General features: G+C 44.7%; 1 protein-coding gene across 1 annotated transcript in view; it reads right to left on the bottom strand.

The window, feature by feature from the left end:
• CASK (peripheral plasma membrane protein CASK) overlaps positions 1-21861 on the bottom strand; it is a 652453-nt gene that overhangs the window by 587035 nt on the left and 43557 nt on the right. The window contains exon 2 of the mRNA XM_080284923.1: positions 7459-7511. Within this exon, the coding sequence (XP_080141049.1) occupies positions 7459-7511 (53 nt within the window). The remainder of the gene's footprint in view (positions 1-7458; positions 7512-21861) is intronic.

The following is a 21861-nucleotide window of genomic DNA, read 5'->3' as shown; positions in this document are numbered from 1 at the left end:
CTCTCTTCTTCAGCGATTCATTTTTTTCAATATTTTTTCTTTTTCCTTTTCCTTACCTAACACTTCTCTCACCTACCTTCAGCCCCTTCACTACGAGGCCTTCCCTACCCTGAAAAATCTGTTACTACTCTTACTACCAATATTACTGAAAAAATATATAAAACAACTACCAACATCCCTTCAACAGTAGCCAACATCCCTATCACTACCACAACTACCAACATCACTACCAACATTACCCCGACAACTACCACCCACAACAGTACCAGAACCACCATCACTACCAACATCACTATCGTTACCAACACCAATATCACCACCACTACCACAACTACCAACACCACTATCACCACCACTACCACAACCACCAACACCACTATCACCACCATTATTATTACCAACACCACTATCACCACCACTGCCACAACTACCCACACCAAAACCACTACCACAACCACCACAATCCCCTCCACCACTATCACGACCACCCCCACCACTATCACCATCATCATCCCTACCTTACTTAAACCACCAACACCACCAACACCACTATCATGACCACTCCTACCAGCACCACCACCATCAACACCACCATCCCTACCTTACTTAAACTCCTACCACCACACCACCACCACCACCACACATAATCATACTTTACAAACCACATTATCTCCCCGGCTCAGTGTGTTTTGTCTCTCTCCTCGCTATCTCCCCGCCCCACTGCTGTCTCTCTCCCCCTCTCCCCTCCCCACCTCTAGTAATTACAGTATCTCTCTCGTTAGGTGGTAAAGAATGGGGGTGGGAATTATACTCTCTCTCTCTCTCTCTCTCTCTCTCTCTCTCTCTCTCTCTCTCTCTCTCTCAATAGATGTAACAAAGAAAACCTAAATCCTCGAGAATAGACATGAAAACTAATACCTACAAACTCCCCAATATAAACTCCCCGCTTAATACACTCCCCATTTAAACTCCCCATATAAACTCCCCATCAAAACTCCCAATACAAACTTTCCTAAACATACACTCCCCATAAAATCTCCCCATGTAAACTCCCCATCAAAGCTCCCCCATATGCACTCCCCGATATAAACTCGGCCATATAAACTCAGAACACCATCTTCCCTATAGCTTCCTTCGCTCGCCTCTCACCATCTCGGGAGTAAACCTAATTTTGGAAGCGTGTGGATGGGCAGGTAGTTGGGTGAAAGAGGGCGTGATGAAGGGGAAAAAGGGTAGTACTGAGGGGGAGGAGGAGGAGGAGGAAATAAGTAAAACGCAATATAGACTCAATAATAATTTTTAAAAAAATACGGATATAACTATGACCTTCTTTTCACTCAAGGTAACAGGTCCAATCACACTTGAAATTCGATGGCCCTAAATAATGGGTTAGGGATGCGTCTCCTTGGTTACAAGACAAATCACAACCCCAAGCTGACTACACCTGGCCATCAACTGAAAACAAAGAGCTTTGGGATCTTTGAGACTCCTTGGTTACTAGACAAATCACACTCCAATCTGACTACACCTGGCCATCAACCAAGATAAAAGGGGTTAGGAATCTTTGTCAGGTCGAACAAGCTACGGAATGCCCCACTGAACTTGCCCTTTGACCTTAAGTGACCTGGAAGAAGAGAGAGAGAGAGAGAGAGAGAGAATGGGAAGAGAAGGGATATGTTGTCAGAGGGATGGCAAAGAGAGAGGGAAGGGTCGGGGAAGGATGAGAGGGGGAGAGGGAGGATGAGGGAGGGATGGAGATGGAGAGGAATGAGATGAGATGGAAGGGGAAAGGAAGGGGAATGGGGATGTTGTGAGGGAGATGGCAAACAGATGAGGGGGAGAGGGGTGTAGTGTGGGGAGGTGAGAAAGAGAGGAATGAGGTATGAGGAGGAGGAGGAGAAAGGGAAGGAGGGAGAAGAAAAGGACGAAGGGTGGAGGAGGGAAGGAAGGATGAAGAAAAGGAAAGAGGGAGGAGAAGAAAAGGACAAAAGGTTGAGGAGAGAAGAAAGGAAGGAGGAGAGAAGGAGGGAGGGAGAAGGAAGGGAAGGAGGAAGGAGAAGAAAAGGACGGAGGGTGGAGGAGAGAAGGACGGAGGGTGGAGGAGAGAAGGACGGAGGGTGGAGGAGAGAAGGACGGAGGGTAGAGGAGAGAAGGAAGGAGGGTAGAGGAGAGAAGGAAGGAGGGTAGAGGAGAGAAGGAAGGAGGGAGGAGGAGAGAAGGACGGAGGGAGGAGGAGAGAAGGAAGGAGGGAGGAGGAGAGAAGGAAGGAGGGAGGAGGAAAGAAGGAAGGAGGAAAGGGAAGAAGAAAATGTGAAAGACAAGAAAGGAATGGATGGGGGAGTGTGAGGGAGGGAAAGGGAAAGGAAGCGAAGGGGATGTGGTATGAAATGGAAAGGAAGAGGAATGTCGTGTGGTGTGGTGTGGTGTGGTGTGATGTGGTGTGAAGGGAAGACATCAGCGTCATGCGAAAAGGAGGTGTATATGCTTAAAGGGGGAAAGGAAGGGAAGGGAAGGGAAGGGAAGGGAAGGGACGGGAAGGGAAGGGAAGGGAAGGGAAGGGACGGGACGGGACGGGACGGGACGGGACGGGAAGGGAAGGGACGGGACGGGACGGGACGGGACGGGAAGGGAAGGGAAGGGAAGGGAAGGGAAGGGACGGGACGGGACGGGAAGGGAAGGGAAGGGAAGGGAAGGGAAGCGAAGCGAAGCGAAGGGAAGGGAAGGGAAGGGAAGGGAAGGGAAGCGAAGGGAAGGGAAGGGAAGGGAAAGGAAGCGAAGAAAGAAAGGAGGGATGGGAAGGGAAGGGAAGGGAAGCGGAAGAAAGGAAGGAGGGAAGGGAAGCGGAAGAAAGGAAGGAGGGAAGGGAAGCGGAAGAAAGGAAGGAGGGAAGGAAGGAAGGGAAGGGAGAAGTGGTGTAACGGGAAGGAACAAGGGCTGCAATGTAATTAAGAGGTAGCGAAGGAAAAGGAAAGGGTGAGCGATGTCGTGAAAGGAAAGGAGGGAAAGTAATGGAAAAGAGAGGATAGGAATGGAAAGTACAGAAAGAATAATGCTGTGGAATGAAAGGAAAGGAAGAGGAATGTCAGGGAAGTAAAGGAAAGAAGAAAAGAGGCTTGTCGTTAAGGAAGGGAGTGGAAAGGAAGGGAAGGGAAGGGAAGGGAAGAGAAAGGGAAGGGAAGGGGAAGGGAAAGGGGAAAGGGAAGCAAGTGAGCGCAGGGACGCGGAGGTGGATGAAACTTAAAGGTGAAGAGAAAGTAAGAAGGGGAGGGGGGAGCGGGTTGGGGGAGGAGGGGGAGTGGAGGGAAGAGGAGGGGAGCTGCAGGTGAGGGGAGGTAGAATCAATATATCAAAAACATCCGTGCCCTCTGCTCTCCCCCCTCCATTTTTTTTTTTTTTTTTTTTTTTAGTTCCAGACACGAGGTAGGAAGGATTTTTGACTATAAGGTAAGGGGCGTGGGTGGAGAGAGAGAGAGAGAGAGAGAGAGAGAGAGAGAGAGAGAGAGAGAGAGAGAGAGAGAGAGAGAGTTTTGATTTGATATAGAGCGTATTTTACACCACTGGCACTAGCAGGAAGTGTGTGTGTGTGTGTGTGTGTGTGTGTGTGTGTGTGTGTGTGTGTGTGTGTGTGTGTGTGTGTGTGTGTGTGTGTGTGTGTGTGTGTGTGTGTGTGTGAATAAGACGATACTAAAGCTCTACATCCTTTCTGTAGCTCTTCTTCGTGACTAGTACCATATTCTAATCAGCTGAGCAGTCAAGATGGAGGGAAGGTGATTTTACGCCAAGTTAAAGTGGACAGAGTATAGTCAATATGCACAAAATAAATATATTACATCCTTGGGGCGAAAGGGTTAATTACAGTCATTATCTTAAGTCATCACCTTAAAGCTCTTAACTACCTAACAACCCCTCATTATTTATCTTCCTCCCACACAAGTCTCCTCTCATTCTATTATCCTCACGCAATCTTCCTCACTCTTATCTTGGCTGCCTCTTCACTCTTATCTCTTCATATTCCTTACACTTTATCCTTCCCTTCTCCTCACCCCCATCCTTCCATCCTCTCATCCTCATCCTCCCATCATCCTCACTTTTACCCTTCTCACTCTCAGCCTTCCATCCTCCTCACTCTTACCTCCCTTCACTCTCAACTTCCCATCATCATTCTTATCCCTCAATCCTTCTCATTCTTAATCCCCAGCATTCCCAATCCCTATTACTTTCATCCTCCATTCCCCTTCATTTTTAATCCTCCATCCCTCACTATAAACACCTCTCACTTTCATCCTTCCATCTTCCTCACTCTCATCCCCCCCCCCTCAATCATAGTCTCCATCCTCTTCACTCATCCCCCTCCTCACTCTACTCCCAATCCTCCTCACCCTAATCCATCCATCCTCCTCACTCATCCCCCTCCTCATTCTTACTCCCAATCCTCCTCACCCTAATCCTTTTATTCCTCCTCACTCTTACTCCCTATCCTCCTCACCCTAATCCTTCCATCCTCCTCATTCATCCCCCTCCTCACTCTTACTCCCCATCCTCCTCACGCCTATCCCCCTTCACTCTTAATCCTCCTCCATCCTCCTCACTCTACATCTTCCTCAGTGCTTCCTTAAAGGGCTATATTCCAAGCCCTTCTAGACTAGCGGTACAAAGTTTTTAAGTCTCCCCTTAAATTTCAAAAGTTCACCTTGTTTTCAGGAGTTACATGAATAATTCCGCTTAGCTACCCACCTGCATTTGCCCTCGGGAATAAAAAATGAAAAAACAAAAACAAAAAGGGACAAAAGGAACAGAGACAAAAGGAAAAAGGAAAAAAAGGGATAAGAAAAAATAAGATAAAAAAGAAAAACGTGAAAAGGGAAAAAAGAAATGGAGGAGAAAAGAAAAGAAAGAAGAGAAAAAGGAGAGAGAACATGATAGAGAAAAATCAAGAAAAAAAAGAGAAAAAGGGAAAAATGGGATAAAAGAAAAAACGATAAAAAGAAAAACATGAAAAAAGGAGAAAAAGAAAAAAGAGGAAAAAGAAAAGAAAAACAGGAAAAGAGAAAAGAATGAAGAGAAAAAGGAGAGAGAACATGATAGAGAAAAATCAAGAAAAAACAGAGAAAAAGAAAGATGAGGGATAAAAGAAAAAACGGGATAAAAAAAAAACATGGAAAAGGGAAAAAAGAAAAGAAAAAAGATGAGGAAAAAAGAGAAGAGAAAAAAGAAAAGAGAAAATGATGGAGAAAAATCAAGAGAAAATCCGAATACTGTTGACATCTCATTTCTAAACTCTTTCTACTCTAACCTGGTCTAAAATTCCCATCGCTCCGTCTTAAGTGCTGACATGTAACAATAGATTAGCACTAGAATACGTTCCTAGTCACGAAGAAGTGCTATGAAAGGGATGCAGTGCCGTAGTATAATCTGCTACTGGGCTACGTGAAATAAGCTTTAAAAGGACGAAAATCCGCTAAACTCCTTTCATCTTAACTTGGCCCAGATTTTCGTCCTTTTGCAGGCTATTTCACGCAGCTCGGTGGCAAGAAAAGAAAATGTTTCGGCTCTACATCCCCTCCTCAGCACTTCTTCGTGACTAGCATCGTATTTTAGTGATAATCTAATGCTATAACTCAGGTTTCAAGATGAAGAGATGGCAATTTTGGGCCAAGTAAGAGTAAAATGAGTATGTTATGTTAAATGGTGTTATTAATGAAGGTTACTTTCCATATTCAGAAATAATTAATACTATACCTTTATTAGTCTTACCTGGCTTAGAATCTCTCTCTCTCTCTCTCTCGTCTGTTCCTTTGTAATTACTTTCACCTTTCGCCTTTTTCTTTTTAAAATTTTCTTTCTTTTACTCTTTCCAACGCTATCTTCCTCTCTCTCTCTCCTCTCTCTCTCTCTCTCTCATCACTCACCCTCCCTCATATCTGTCCAGCCAACGACTTTAAGGCCTGGAGGGGCTAAATATAGTGCATCGTATCACCACTATCACCCTCCCACACCCTCCCACTATCACCACTATCACCCTCCCACTATCACCACCCTCCTGCGCTATCTACTCATCACTTTTTTATCACCATTCACACCATCATCATCACTACCATCACCTTTACAAAACCACCACCACTATCACCATCCCCTCTACTACTACTACTACTACCACCACCACCACACAACAAACACCACTACCACCACCACCATTTCCCTCTGCTACCACCATCCATATCAACTACCACCACTACTACTGTAACCATTTCTACATTATCACCACCACTATCACCATTTTCTTTTACTGGACCACCACTACACTACCACCACCACCACCACTACTACTACTACTACCAAAACTACTACAACGGCAACCATCACCACTATCACCACACCCCTCCACTACCACTACCATCACTCACATCTACCACCAGCACTACTACCATTATCATCTTTACAACGAACACTATCATCACCATCATCACCAACACCACCACCACACAAAATATCTCCAATCCCCTCTACTACTACCACCACCACCACCACCACCACCACCACTACCACTACTACCATCCACATCTATTACCATCACCACCACCACTACCACCACCATCACGCACTTTAACCACCACTATCATCCACACATTTCACCACCACCACTACCAATACCACCACCACCACCACCACCACCACCACAACCACAACCACCAAAACTCCTACCACTACCACCACCATCCAAATCTACCAATACTTCTCACCACACTCATCATTATAAACAGCCATCATCATCATCATCACCCTAACTTTTGACAGCTCCCCACTGACATCAATTAAGCATAATTAGCCTGGTATAATTACTAGTACAGACAACCACCACTGTAAAAACGCCCTTTGGAATAACACCAGCATTTTAACCTATCTATCTATCTATCTATCTGTCCATCCATCCATCCATTCCTCTACCATCTACCTATCTATCTATCTATACCTATGGAAAATAAATCGCTATGGAGGAGGTGCTAAGAATCCCTTGTCACCTATACTACTACTTTATTTCTTATCGTATTTTCTGATATCTGCTTCTATCGTCATTACTATCTGTTATCTAGGTAAAGATCGGGTAAGCGGCATCACAACCGCTCTAGAATCACCATCAACTCCGTATCACCACCACAGCGTCACCACCACACCATATCACCACAATAACCTCAACACACCACCACCACAATACACCGCAACTACAATCACAACACAACACACCACCACCACCACAATCACAACACACCACCACCAGCACAATAATCACACCACAACACACCACCACCACTATCACCAAACCACAGCATCACCACCACCACCCACAATATCCCTACTAATAATACCACGACCAGTATCACCACAAACCACCACCACCACCAGCACCACAACACACCATCCTCCACCACCACCACCACACGGGCTACACCACAACATTTCACGCCAACCCTAGCACATGACACCCAGTGAACACACAGGTGGGCGTAATAATTCTGAGCACCTGTTAAATCTGTTCTCTCATCAAAAGCCGTGTTGATATAATGTAATACACGGGGTCGGGCCAGCACCAGCACATACCGGGATATATATTTCATTGGTGTATCAATTTTTCCACAAAATCTATAATCTACTACAATAACATCCATACACCTATATCTACCTGTCTATCTATCAGCTCTATAATCCACTAAAATAACATACATACAACTATACCTACCCGTCTATCTATCAGCTCTATTATTTATCTACTGTAGCTGGTTTAGTTTCATCTGGATAAAAATCTTTAGCCCCTTTCAGCTCAGTTTATTGCCAAATAGTCAGACTGAAAGATGGATTTGACTAGTAACCAAGGAGACTCATGCCTGCCTCGTCACCACGATTTAGTATTCATGGTGACAGAGATGCCCAGTTCACTCATATAAAAATTAATCGACTATAACATTATATATCAATCAATATCTATCCTCCTATCTATCACCATCAAATCACACCTATACTCTCTCTCTCTCTACAGGTACCAGGAAAATCACAATATTCCGCATATAGTATATAATTCTGTATCTGTGGGCTTTCATTTCAGGAGGGAAGGACGTATGGCTTTAATATAACCACGTCGTTATGGTGGATGCGCCAGATGGAATGGAATATATTATCTACACGTGTATTCGCACCTGGTCCAAATTATGCACAGGCGAGACTAATCACTATGTTAAGGAATAATCTGCAATGATCACTTGATTAAACAGAATTACAGAGAGCCAGCGCAAGGTCGGTAGACATGTTAGAGCCAGGGAGAAAGTTGGCTTACAAATTTACTCTCACTCCCTCACTCCCTCACTCACACTCACTCCCTCACTCCCTCACTTTCCTCCCTGACGCATCAAATCAAAGAGACTCAACAATGCGTAAAGAAACATATCAAGCCTCTACCAGCCCAGGAATAGTAGCCAGCAGAGGAAAATTAGATGTAGGAGAAGTGAAATATTAGGCGAACTTTTGTCTACAATTGTTAAACCTTAATTCACTCAGCCCAAAGACTTCATTATTCACTTTATTCTTATTCATTTCAAGCGATTTTATTCAGCTTAGTAAAGAGTCTTGCCCCCTCTGATCGTAATATGGGTGAATTTCTGTTGCTTCTGTCTCAACACAACTCTCTCTCTCTCTCTCTCTCCCCTCAGTTCCCCTGCTCCTCCCCTTCTCTTCTCTCCCTTCTCTCTCCCCTTTCCTTTCTCCACTCGAGTGCCTTCCCTCCTCTCATTCTTTACTCTTCACCGTGTTTTTTCCTCTCTCTCTCTCTCTCTCTGGTATTTTCCTTCTGCTCTCTAACTTTGAATCTCCCTTTATTTCTCTCTCTCTCTCTCTCTCTCTCTCTCTCTCTCTCTCTCTCTCTCTCTCTCTCTCTCTCATTTCTAACCTTCTCATTCTTGCTTCTCACTCTCCCTCCTTCTCTTAACTAACTCATCTTTCTTCTTCTCTTTAACTCTCTTTCCTCTCTTCCACACAATCTTTTCTCTCTTCTTTCTCTTCTATCGGCTCACCTATTTTTTCTGACCAAATAATTTACAACTCTGTCTGTCTGTCTCTCTCTCTCTCTCTCTCTCTCTCTCTCTCTCTCATCCTCCCACGCCACTATCAATTCCATCCAGCATTCCTCAACCTACTGCTCCTCCTAACCCTCCCCCCCCCCTGTCTTGCTTTCCTTCGTCTCTCCCATTTATCATTCTTATTCCTTTTCTTCCTTTTCCAGTTTTCTTGTATTCGTCCTTTTCTTCGTTATCTTTAATTTCTTTCTACTTTCCTTTCGTCCTACTTCCCCAAACACCTTCCTCTCACTCACATTTCTATCACTCTTTATTTACTTATTTCCTGTTTAATATTAACACCATTTCTGCATCAGTTTTTTTTTTTTTACTCAACTCTCTCTCTCTCTCTCTCTCTCTCTCTCTCTCTCTCTCTCTCTCTCTCTTCATGCTTCATTCACCACCCTCCTCTCTCCATCTGTTCTCCTCCTTCCATTCTGTAATTTTTCTTCCATCCTCTTTCATTCCCCTCCTCTTGCAATCTCTTCGATTACTCTCTCTCTCTCTCTCTAGACATCATCTATCTGTCTCAGTCTCCTGTCACTACCATCTTCTCTCAAAATTGCCTATTACCCCCTCCTCCCTCTCTCTCTCTCTCTATCACACACACACACACACACACACACACACACACACACACACACAGGTAATACCACTTCCATCCACCTTTTTGCGCAGGTATTACGACATGAACGAACTCGAAACATTACGAAAAGAACGCATATCAAAGCCACCCCGTCCCCAATTACCAAGCACAGACGGATTTACGAATTGCAGTAAATTTCTCTTCCTAATGACATAATAAGCGTATCATCTATATCCCCGGAAGAGCCTAATAGCCCGTGATTGCCTAATTGCCCTAAGGTAATTGTGTCAAAGAGCAAGAAGTGTTTAGCGTTTTTAATCAGCAAGGTAAATTATAGTGTGTTTTTTTTGGCTTGTGTTTAATATAATTTTGGCAGATAGTTATTAGACAATTATATGTTAACTAAATTGTGTTCTTTTTCCTCATCTTTTTTTAGTTTTCTTTCCTTTATGTTATGCTTAGCAGAACTTTGGTCGCTTTCGAAAGTTAAATCCATCCATCCATCCATCATCCAATCCTACGTTGCCCCATGAGCAGCGTAGGAGCCCGGGGCTAGGCAGTTGGTCCTGACATTTAAGATGAGAGTGAAGAAAGTTAAATCATATCTAAAATAAGAATATATATAACGTTCCCTATTCAGAATATTTTGGCCGGCAAATAATACAAACAACTATAATACAAACAACGATATACACCTGAGAACATTTTTTTTGGCCTTAAGAAGAGATATAAGTAGTTGTAGTCCTAGGTTTATCTGACTGTGAACCCAGTGAACTAGAGGCTGAAACTTCCCTTTTCCTAAGCCCACCATCCTCCTTTTACGAGATAAGGGGCTGAGGGAAGTTTGTATAGCCAGGCAGCTCCATCGACCATTTATATCGGTGCCACCATGTGAAGGCGTCCCTCTCCACCACCATAATAAATACAACCTCCAATAATACGTAAAGAAAAAAAAAAGGAAATAAACAGTGAAGTACAATTATTATGTAAAGTATGAATTTTCTTTTTTAATTTTGACATGGCCGACAAATATTAATCCACACCATACTTTACAATTATAATGAAGGGCAAACACACCGTATTCACGCGGCAAAACACCATCTCATTAGTGGAAATACGGGAAGCGGAAGGCAGGTACGCTGAAGGATTGTATTTCTGGTGGACTGGCGATGAGGGAAGAGATAGAGATACACCCAGGAGAAGAGATAATTTAGCAGAGATATGCCCAGGAGAAGAGATAATGTAGCAGAGATAATATAGAAGAGATAAACCCAGGAGATAATACAGCAGATATAAACCCAGGAGAAGAGATAATGTAGCACAGATAAACCCAGGAGAAGAGATAATATAGCAGAGATAAACCCAGAAGAGATAATATAGAAGAGATAAACCCAGGAGAAGAGATTATGTAGCAGAGATAAAGATAAAGCCAGGAGATAATATAGAAGAGATACACCCTGGAGAAGAGATAATATAGCAGAGATACACCCAGGAGAAGAGATAAGATAGCAGAGATAAACCCAGGAGAAGAGATAATATAGCAGAGATAAACCTAAAAGAGATAGAGTACTAGAGTAATGTGTGTGTGTGTGTGTGTGTGTGTGTGTGTGTGTGTGTGTGTGTGTGTGTGTGTGTGTGTGTGTGTGTGTGTGTGTGAAGATCAAAGTAAGGATACAATCAAGTGGTAAGAGTGAATGAGAGTGAGAATCAGACTAGAAACCAGGGAGACGCTGACACTGTGCTTAAGAGTGAGGCTAAGGCAGTTACACTCAGGAGCCGTATTCTAAGTGGCTTTGGAGATTCCGCAGCACTTGTTTCATAGCGATTTATTTTTCACATTATACCAAAATATCCTCGTGTGCAATGAAGATGGCGGGGAAATGGGTGACATGAAGGCGATTTGTTTGTGGCCACCCCTTACGGGATTAATGCGTCTGGCAATAAATAGACAGATAGATATATCCTCGTGTGACTGATCTTCAAAAAGTCGATATTTACCTATGTCGATCTTAACTACCTCGATTTTTAAACTACATAAAAAGTGTAAAAGAATATACCAGAGAACACCAAAGAATATTCCACAAATATACCAAAAAATATACCAAATGAATATACCGAAGAATATACCATGAATATACCAAAAGAATATACCATAAGAATGTACCAAATAATATACCAAAGAATATACAGTACCAAGAATATACCACAGAATATACCAAGATCATACACAAAATAAATCGCTAAGGAAGAGGTGCTAGGATCTGGAACACTGCTTGAAGAGCAATATAAAAAAAAAAAAAAAAAAAAAATGAAATGAAATGAAAAGAAAATATATGGTACTCCGAAAATGCAAAGTCTCCTTAAATTCGCGTTCAGTCCCACATCCTTCGTTCGATTTTGCTATTCCTAAACACTTCAGACTAAAAGCATACGTCTGTGAGAGAGAGATTAAAGAGAGAGTGAGAGAGAGGGTGGGAAAAGTGAGAAAGTGTGAGAGAGATGGGAAATGAGGAAGAGGATGAGGAGGAGGGAGGCGGAAGGAGACAGACGAGATCAAAGGCGAGGTGAGAGAGTGAGCGAGGATGAGGAAGAAGAAAATACAGAATGAGGAAGGACAGAGAGGAGAAGGAAGGAGAAGAATGGGAGAGATAAGGAGGGTGAGAGATAAAATGGGAGAATCAGAGCAAGAGTGAGTGAGGGTGAAAGAGAGTGAGCGAGGTGAAGGTGGATTAGAGTGAGTAAGGATGAGGAAGGGAGAACAAAACCAAGAGTGAGTGAGAGTGAGGGAGGGAGAATCAGGGTAAGAGTGAGTGAGTGAATCAGAGTGGGCGAGAGTGAGGAAAGGAGACCCAGAATGAGTAGGAACGAGTAAGAGTGACGGAGAGAATCAAAGTGAGAGTGAGGGATGAAGGATCAGAGTCAGTAAGAGTGAGAGAGAACCAGAGTGAGTGAGAGTGAGGGAGGGGCGGCATCAAAGGGTGGGAACTGCTTTCTTGTACCGTAACTACCAAGAATCATCAACCAAGTCCAATTTACTGGATTGCTGCTGGGGCGACCACGATAGGCTCAGGGGGAGGGAGGGAGAGAAAGGGAGGAAAGACAAAAAAGGAGGGAGGGAGGGAGGGATGGAAAGAAAGGGAGGGAAGATTAAGAAAGAGGGATGAGGGAGGAAGAGAGAGACAGGGAGGTAAGACTAAAAAGGAGGGAGGGAGTGATATGGGATGAGAGAATGAAAGAGAGAAATTAAGATTTAAAGGTAGAGAGCAGAAGGAAAATACCAGAGAGAGAGAGAGAGAGAGAGAAACAAGGTGAAGAGTACAGAATGAGAGGAGGGAAGGTACTCGAGGGGAGAAGGGGAAGGGGAGAGAGAAGGGAGAGAAGAGAAGGGGAGGAGCAGGGGAACTGAGAGAGAGAGAGAGAGAGAGAGAGAGAGAGAGAGAGAGAGAGAGAGAGAGAGAGAGAGAGAGAGAGAGAGAGCATTGTGTGGAAACGGGGCAGAGTCAGGGCGGAGAGCAGAAAGCAGATACCAAACAACAAAAAGCAGAGTGAGAGCAGAGAGGGAAAAGAGAGCAGAGGGCAGTGTGAAGCCACGGAAAGGAGTAACAACAGCAAAGTAAAAAAATAAAAAGAAGAAGAAAAGCTGAAAATTGAATGATAACAACAAGGAATGAAGAAAAAGAGCATAGAAAAGGAAAACAAGAGCAGACAGAGAGCAAAGAAAAAGGAAGAGAGAAAGAGAGTAGAGACGGAAATGACAGCAGAAAGGAAGAGAAAGAGATCAGAGAGGCAGCATGACAGTAGAGAAAAGGGATGAGACAGAGAGCAGAGTGAGAGGAAAGGGAGACAGGAGAGTAAAAGCATAGAGGAAAAAAGAAGAGAAAGAGAGCAGAGAAAGAGAGGAGAGTGAGAGCAGCGTGAGAGGGGCAGAAGAGTGGTAGGGAGCGGGCTGTCCACTTTAAGGGTGAACACCTCTCCGCTCCTCTGAACACCTGAACACCCAGCTCTTGAACACCACACCAGCCACAGTAACACAGAGGGAGTGGGGAAGATGTTTATCAAGAGGTACTTTATATTGAACATACTGACTTCTCTCTCTCTCTCTCTCTCTCTCTCTCCTTAAGTGCCTAGGGTGATATCAGAGTAATCCAAACCACATAATTTGCCTATAATTACACCATCAGTATCATCATCACCTTCACCATCACCATCACTGACATTATCACCATCACCAACACTATCACCTTCACCATCACAATCACTAACATTATCACCATCACCATCACCACCACCATCATCACCATACCACCAAAACCACTTAAAATACCGTCATATCTTCTCATACGCATAACAAGTAAAAATATCACGACTTTATCCAACAAGAAAGGCAATAATCCACACTCGATGGCAGCTGCAGTGCAATAACAATCATCACAATCTCTGCAATCACATCACCGTTCTTCATTCATTCTACTACTACTACTACTACTACCACTACCACCACCACCAGCTAACAACACATACAAGATCCCTTCCTGTTACTCCCCCACCGCACAACCAACAAAAAAGAAAGAGAGAAAGAGAGAGAGAGAAAACGAAAAACTAAAAAAAATCCATGGAGAATTTCTGGCACGAGAGAAAGGAATAATTCGCGCATTTTTCGGCCAGAGAGACGAGGGATGGGTCGCTGAATTTACTGATAAGCCTGAGCTCTGTTTTTTTCTTATCATCTCGGAGATAAACAAGGTGACTCGTAAATAGCGCTGCACTTGGCTCTCACCTGGATGTACCTTATGTATAAAGAGGACGGCTCAGTCTGCTGGTGTGGGCGTTGGTGTGGCAGTGGGAAAAGGAAGGGATAAAGGATGCAGGATAGACAGTGATAAGGTGAGGGGGAATAGACAATGATGAAGGTAACAGGGGATAGACACTGATAAAGTTATGAGACGACAGTGAGAAAGATAACAGCCGTCCTCTCTCTCTCTCTCTCAAAATCCCAGGGTCAACTCCCCACTCGCCGGCTCAATCCCCCGGGCCCCGCACCAGCAACCCGCAAAAGGTGGCCGTAATTTTGAGGTCGTAATGAGCGTGGCAGTGTTTCCATCATGGCGGGTAATGGCTCGTCCTGCCTGCCTGCCTCAACTTCTGCCTCCCTCCCTGCCTGCCTGCCTGCCTAACCCTGCCTCAATGCCTGCCTGCCTGACAAACCCTGCCTCAATGCCTGCATGTCTGCCTGACTAACCCTGCCTCAATGCCTGCCTGCCTTCCTCGACCTCGCATACTCTCCTAACTCGCGACTTCCTAACTCGCTGACAACACCAGAGGGAGCTGGCAACAAGAAGGACAGATTAAACACCGGGACTTCTAGTTAAGGGATCTTGCAACACCGGTCCTTCTTGCTGGCGGACCTTGCAATATTCTTTTTATCTTTAATTAGTACCAGTAAATTATGGATCCAAAAGCCCACAACCAGACTCTAATGACCCCAATTAGGGCTTCCGGTGAGTACAGGTAATAAGAGTAATTAAGTGATATTCTAGTAGGTGTAGTTCCCGGGAAGAGGGGGATAGGGAGAATAGGGAGCCAGGGAGAACAGAGGGACTGGGAGAATAGGAAGCCAGGGAGAATAAAGGGACTAGGAGAATAAGAAGCCAGGGAGGGAGGGAATAGGGAGCCTGGCGAGGAAAGGGAGAACCGAGAGATAGGGAGCTCAAGGAGACAGGGAGGATAGGGAGAACAGGGAGACAAGAACAGTGACAGAACTGGGAGATAGGAGGTATAAGGTGAACAAAGAGAGAGAGAGAGAGAGAGAGAGAGAGAGAGCTAAACGGGAGAGGTTGAAGAGAGATAGCTCACAAAAGAGAGAGTCGAGGAGAAAGAAGGAAGCCGACCAACCACCAGCCGGGTAAACACCTGCCAGGTACTGGAACAAACATCACTCACTCTCTCACTTTCTCACTCTCTCACTTGCTCTACCTTACTCCATTTTGCTCACCCCCTCTTGTTCTCTCTCATTCCCTCTTGCTCTAGTGACTCTGGGAACTTCTCTTGCTCTCTCATTCTACTCTCTCACTCTCTTTCTCACTCACTCACTCTACTCTCACTCCAACTCACCCACTCTACTCTCTAATTTCCTCTGCCCTCTCACCTCTCTCTTTCACTCTCATTCCATTTTGCTCTATCATACTTTCTCTCTCTCTCTCTCTCTCTCTCCTCGCATTATCATTATCATTCTTTCTTACACTGTTCTCATCCTCCTTCATATTTCCTCTCTCTCTCTCTCTCTCTCTCTCTCTCCTTTTTCTTACTCTACCATCATATTTTCGCACCCATATCCTCTTCTACCCTCTCAAGATATGGACAACTCTACTAATCTACACCTGTATTCTCCTCGGTTGAAGAAGCTCCCTAACACCTCTTCCTCGGCGATTTATTCTCGGGTCCGGTAGGTTCATATAATTTTCTTCTACATTAATGAAGAATATGAAGATACTAGAAGGGTTTAACACAGGCAAGGACAGTAAGGTGCAATAAGCAAAATAAATCGCTCAGGAAGAGGTGCTAGGGACGAAAATCCGGGCCTGGGAGTTAACACCATCACAAATCACCCCCTAAAGGTCGGAACAGCTCTAATTTATTCTATCTATCGCCAAACAATTATACCCAGATGACAGTCAGTATATATACATAAGTGTGTTAATTCTCTCTACCTATCTATTGTCAGACGCCTTAATCCCGTAAAGGGTGTCCACAAACAAATCGCCTCCATTTCAACCTGTCCCCCGCTATTTCATTGCCCTGTTCCCAGCTCACACACCCCTCTCTCATATACCTCTCCACTCCATCCCTCCATCTCATATATCCCTTTTCCGTCAGATATATTTACTTCACGTCTTGTGGTGTAGTAGTCTAAAGCGCTACTCGGGGTTACGGTCGCGTGATTTACACCTCCACACGGTACCGGAAGCTAATCAATCACGTAATCCCGTCAATCAATCACGTAATGCCATCAGGTGATTAATTACTTCTCTAGGCTGCAATAACCTAGCCTAAAATGACAGAATGGTAGGCTATTCACTTGTAAACGTTTCTAAAATCAGTGGAAAACGTTACTATACTCCTTTTGCTCTAACTTGCCTAGGTTTTCGTCTTTTTACAGCCTATGTCACAAAGCTGGGTGATAGAAAAGGGGATTATCACGGCTCTCCATCCTTTCCATGGCACTTCTTCGTGACTTTCTTCACATTTCAGTGTTAATCTATTGTCACAACTCTGGAATCAAGATGGAGAGATTGGAGTTTTAGGCCAAGATAACAGTAAAATGAGTATAAACCCCTCCACTGGAAAACGTTACTAAATCCTTACACTGGGAAACGTTTATTGACCCGTTCACCGGAAAACGTTTCTATACCCCTCCATTAGGAAACGTTTCTCTACCCCTCACTGGGAACGTTTCTATAACCCTTCACTGGGAAACGTTTCTACACCCCTTCACTGGGAAACGTTTCTAAACCCCCTCACTGGGAAACGTTTCTACGCCTCTTCACTGGGAAACGTTTCTAAACCCCTTCACTGGGAAACGTTTCTAAACCACTTCAGTGGGAAACGTTTATAGAACCCCTCACTGGAAACGTTTCTATACCCCTTCACTGGGAAACGATTCTATACCCCTTCACTGGGAACGTTTCTAACCCCCCCTCACTGTAAACGTTTCTATACCCCTTCACTGAGAAACGTTCCCCCAGAGCAAAATCGTGTGAAGATGGCAAAAATGATATATGAAAGACGCAATTCCAGCCAAGAAGCCACGCTCATTCAAGGTTTTTCTCACTGTGTTCCTTTCCAGCTCTCCCTTCTTCATTACTCTTCCTTCCCGCTCCTCTCTCACATTCCCTCCAGGGTTTCTCTTTCGTTCATTTTTCTTCATTACCTTCCTTTCCACTCCCCTCATTCCTTCGCGTCTCCTTCATTCTCCTTCCCTCTCGTGTTCTACATTCTTTGCATTCCTTAACACACCCGCCTCTTTTACCTCCTTCATTCCTCCCTTCACTTCCTGCTTCCTCCCTCTTCCCCTCTTCTTCGCCTCAACCTCCCTCCTCGCCTCTACGACCTTCCTTCCTCCTTTCCCCCCGATTTTTCGTCCTCTCTCCCTTCTTTCCCTTTCTTGCCCCTTCTCTTTCCCTCTTTCATTCTTTCTCTCACCACCGACAACCTTTTTCTTCACCTTCCCTCACCCCTCTTCCGTCTCTTCCATTTCCCCCTTCCCTCTCTCCGCCCTCTCCTCTTCCTTCCCTCCGACCCACGGCTTCTTCCTACCTTCCCCCTCTTCTTCCTCCTCCCTCCCTCGTTCTCTCCATCCTTACTTCTTTGTCCTTCCTCCCTCCCTCATCTCCCTCCCTCCCTACCTCACTCCCTCTTCTTTGTTCGTCCTTCGTTCACCCTTTCTCCTTTCTTTTGGCTTCTTCACTCTCCTTCTCATTTCCTTATTCGCGTTCTCCTTCCATAAAGATAACTCAATTCCCAAAATTTTCTCCAACTCCAAACTTCTTATATACATTACGCCCTCTCTCTCTCTCTCTCTCTCTCTTTTACTACACACTGAACGAAAAAAACTGCTAAAGTTCTCCTCTTTTTCTTACTTCTTCGTTCCTTTTCCTTATTCCTTCGCTCCTTATCTATGCTACCTCCTTGTGGCTGTTCCAAAATTTCCTGAAAACACTTGGCTTCCTTTATTAACATTCAGATTACCATGTTTTCCTCTCTTGTCACTGCTTGTTTCCTTTTTCCATGCACTTATGAGTTTACTGAATTCTCTCTCTCTCTCTCTCTCTCTCTCTCTCTCACACACACACACACACACACACACACATTTTCACCTTCATATATTTTTTTTTTTTCACACGGATGTCCTTCATGATTTTCCTTATTTTTTATAGCATTTTTTTTTTCTTTCTCAGTTCCTTGCTACCCATATTTTCTTTTACTGCCTCTCTCTCTCTCTCTCTCTCTCTCTCGTCGTCCCCTCTCCTCCTCTTCATCCACTTCACTTTCTTATTCTTTCAAGCGGATTATTATTTTTTTTTCTCTCCCCCTCTCCTCTCTTCCTCTTCCCTTCCCCTAGTGTTTACTCTCTTCCTCTTTTCATCCTCCTCTCTCTATATATATTCTTTCTCTCCCAGGGCAATTATACAAGCCTCCCCTCTCTTCCTCTTTATATGTTTCTCTCTATTTCTCTCCTAACCCAGCCTCTCTTTCCTCCTCCTCCTCCTCCTCCTCCTCGTCTTCGCATTTTTTCCTTTTTCGCGCCATTGTTCCATCTTCCCCTCCCTCCCTCCCCCTCCTCTTTTATTTTCTTTTTCTCTTTTACTTCTCCCCCTCTTTCCTTCCTCTCTGTATTCTTTTCTGTTTTTATTCCGCCTTGCTATAACTCAGTCCCTCCTCCCCTCTAGCTTTTACAACTTCCTCTCCCCTCCTTATGTGCCTCCAACTCTCTCTCTCTCTCTCTCTCTCTCTCTCTCTCCCTTGCTCTGGCTAATTTTCCTTGTCACCATTCTGATTTTTCTTGCATATCTCCTCCTTACGTACTCCTCTCTCTCTCTCTCTCTCTCTCTCTCTCTCTCTCTCTCTCTCTCTCCACGGTTGCCCTAATGGCGTGGAGTCGGGCCGTTACGAGATCCATCCATAAATAAAGAGACAAACACACGTACACACACTCTCAGCCCGACACACGCCCCGCCCCGCCCCACCCCGCTTGGCCTCTACCTTGCCCCCTGTCATCTTCGCCTCCCCCCACCCATCTTCCCTCTACCCCGCCCCGTCCCGTCCTGCCCCGCCCTCTCCACGGCAATTTTATCTACCTTGTCCCACCCTCCCCTCTCTTCATCCGGGTCCGCCCCACTCTCCCTCTCCCTACTCCATCTCGCCCCGCCCCTCCCCACCCTTCCTCACCTCCCCCCCCTTCCCCACCCTTCCTCACCTCCCCGCCCTTTCCCACCCCACCTGTGTTGACGTTTCAGATGAACCTGGGACTACAACAAAAACAATTACTACTACCACCACCACAACTACCACTATTACTACTACCACTACTACTACTACTACTACTACTACCACTACTACTACTACTACTACTCTCACATCGCCTCATCTCACATCACTAACATTTTTACACGCACCTGGACATCCCTCCTATACCGTGCTTAACCTAAAAAAAAAAATCCCTATTTTTTTTTAGCTCAATTAATGGCCAGGTATAGTCACTGGAGGGATGATTTCACTAGTAACCAAGGAGATCCAATCCTACCTCAAAAGCTAAGGTTCATCTAATATTATGCAACAAAAATTTAGTGTTTAATATAATGGAAGTTACCCTGTCTAACTCAAAACACACACACACACACACACACACACACACACACACACACACTTCTCTACGGAAGACACACACACAATACTCGACTAATTACACGATCTTTAATTAATCCAGTTCCGTCACGTGAAAACACACAGCCTTCTCTACACACACCTGGAAATCCTACCTCCTCTGAGCACACTCCATCACCCTGTAATCCTTCTAATCCTGCTTAGCCTCTTAATCCCCTCTAAGACTGCCATACACACCTCCTTCAGCTTTACGTCACAGCTCTCCTATCCTCTGCATCTCTTCACTCCACCCCACTCCACACTGCATCTCTTCACTCCACTCCACTCCACTCCACACTGCATCTCTTCACTCCACTCCACTCCACATTGCATCTCTTCACTCCACTCTACACTGCATCTCTTCACTCCACTCTACACTGCATCTCTTCACTCCACTCTACACTGCATCTCTTCACTCCACTCTACACTGCATCTCACTCCACTTCACACTGCATCTCTTCACTCCAATCCACTCCACTCCATACTGCAACTGTCCACTCTAAACCACTCCACATCTCTACTCCACATCTCTCCACTCTACTCCACATCTCATCTCTCCCCTCCACACCAAAATATATATCTTCATTCCACTCATTCATCATATCCTATCTCTTCACTCCCTTTACATCCCTCTATTCAATTCCACATCACATCACATCACGTTTCTACTCCATTCCTTTCCAATCTAATCTCTCTCTCTCTCTCTCTCTCTCTCTCTCCATTCAGCCAAGCCTTGGAGTTTTCAAGAGCGTTCATGGAGAGAGAGAGAGAGAGAGAGAGAGAGAGGTTCTTTTCGATGTGTTTACGGTAGGAAGGAGAGGGAAAGTCCTGGAGAGAAAAGAGAGGAAGAGAGATGTAGAGAGAGGAGGTGACGGGGGAGAGGAAATACAGAGAGGATGGTGAGAACTGTGTGTGTGTGTGTGTGTGTGTGTGTGTGTGTGTGTGTGTGTGTGTGTGATTTTCTTCTGTGGCTTTTTCTTCCATCTCCTTCCTGCCCATTTTATTCTCTCTCTCTCTCTCTCCCTCTCTCTCTCAGGTCTTGCTTCTGTTGTTCTCGGGTTTTATTTTCCTTCCTTCTTTTTCAACTTCCTTCATTCCGCCTCCCTCTCTCCTTCGCTCAATTCTCTCCTTTTTAGAAATATCTTTACTTCTCTCTCCGCCCTCCTCTCTCTCTCCATTTATTCATTATCCTTCCTATTGTCTTCTCTTAACTGACTCATTCTTTCTTTTTTCTCTCTTACTCCCGATCAGGTTGGTGTTAATGAAACTACTCCCTCGGCAAATTCTCTCTCTCTCTCTCTCTCTCTCTCTCACACACACACACACACACACACACACACACACACACACACACACACACACACACACACGCATTTTCGCCATGAGAGGGGTACGGACAAACATCGATATATGGCTAGAGTGAATTAGTGTGACTGATTTACAAGCAGGGGGGAAGAGTAGAGTTATGACAGGGTTCTTGCGTTTTAAGATCGCGTGCGTGCGTGCGTCTCTCTACATTATAATCCGTGCGTGTGTGCGTGCGTCTCTCTACATTTCTATAAATATCCGTGCGTGCGTGCATCTCTACATTCCTTTATAATTATATTCTTTGTTTCCTTCTTAGTCTACACCCCTTCCCCACACTTCCTTTTTCCTATCTCTATGGAAAATGATTACTGCTCTTTCTCTCTAGACTTTTCCTGTTTTTCCTTAACTTTAATTTTTTCCTAAGACCCTCAGCTTTCTGCCCATCTT

This window comes from Coenobita brevimanus, chromosome 103, assembly GCF_032717465.1.
Source record: "Coenobita brevimanus isolate Jiangsu-jjx chromosome 103, ASM3271746v2, whole genome shotgun sequence".
Taxonomy (NCBI): Eukaryota; Metazoa; Arthropoda; class Malacostraca; order Decapoda; family Coenobitidae; genus Coenobita; species Coenobita brevimanus.
The sequence above is the reverse complement of the archived record's forward strand: the minus strand, read 5'-3'. Positions and strand labels throughout refer to the sequence as shown.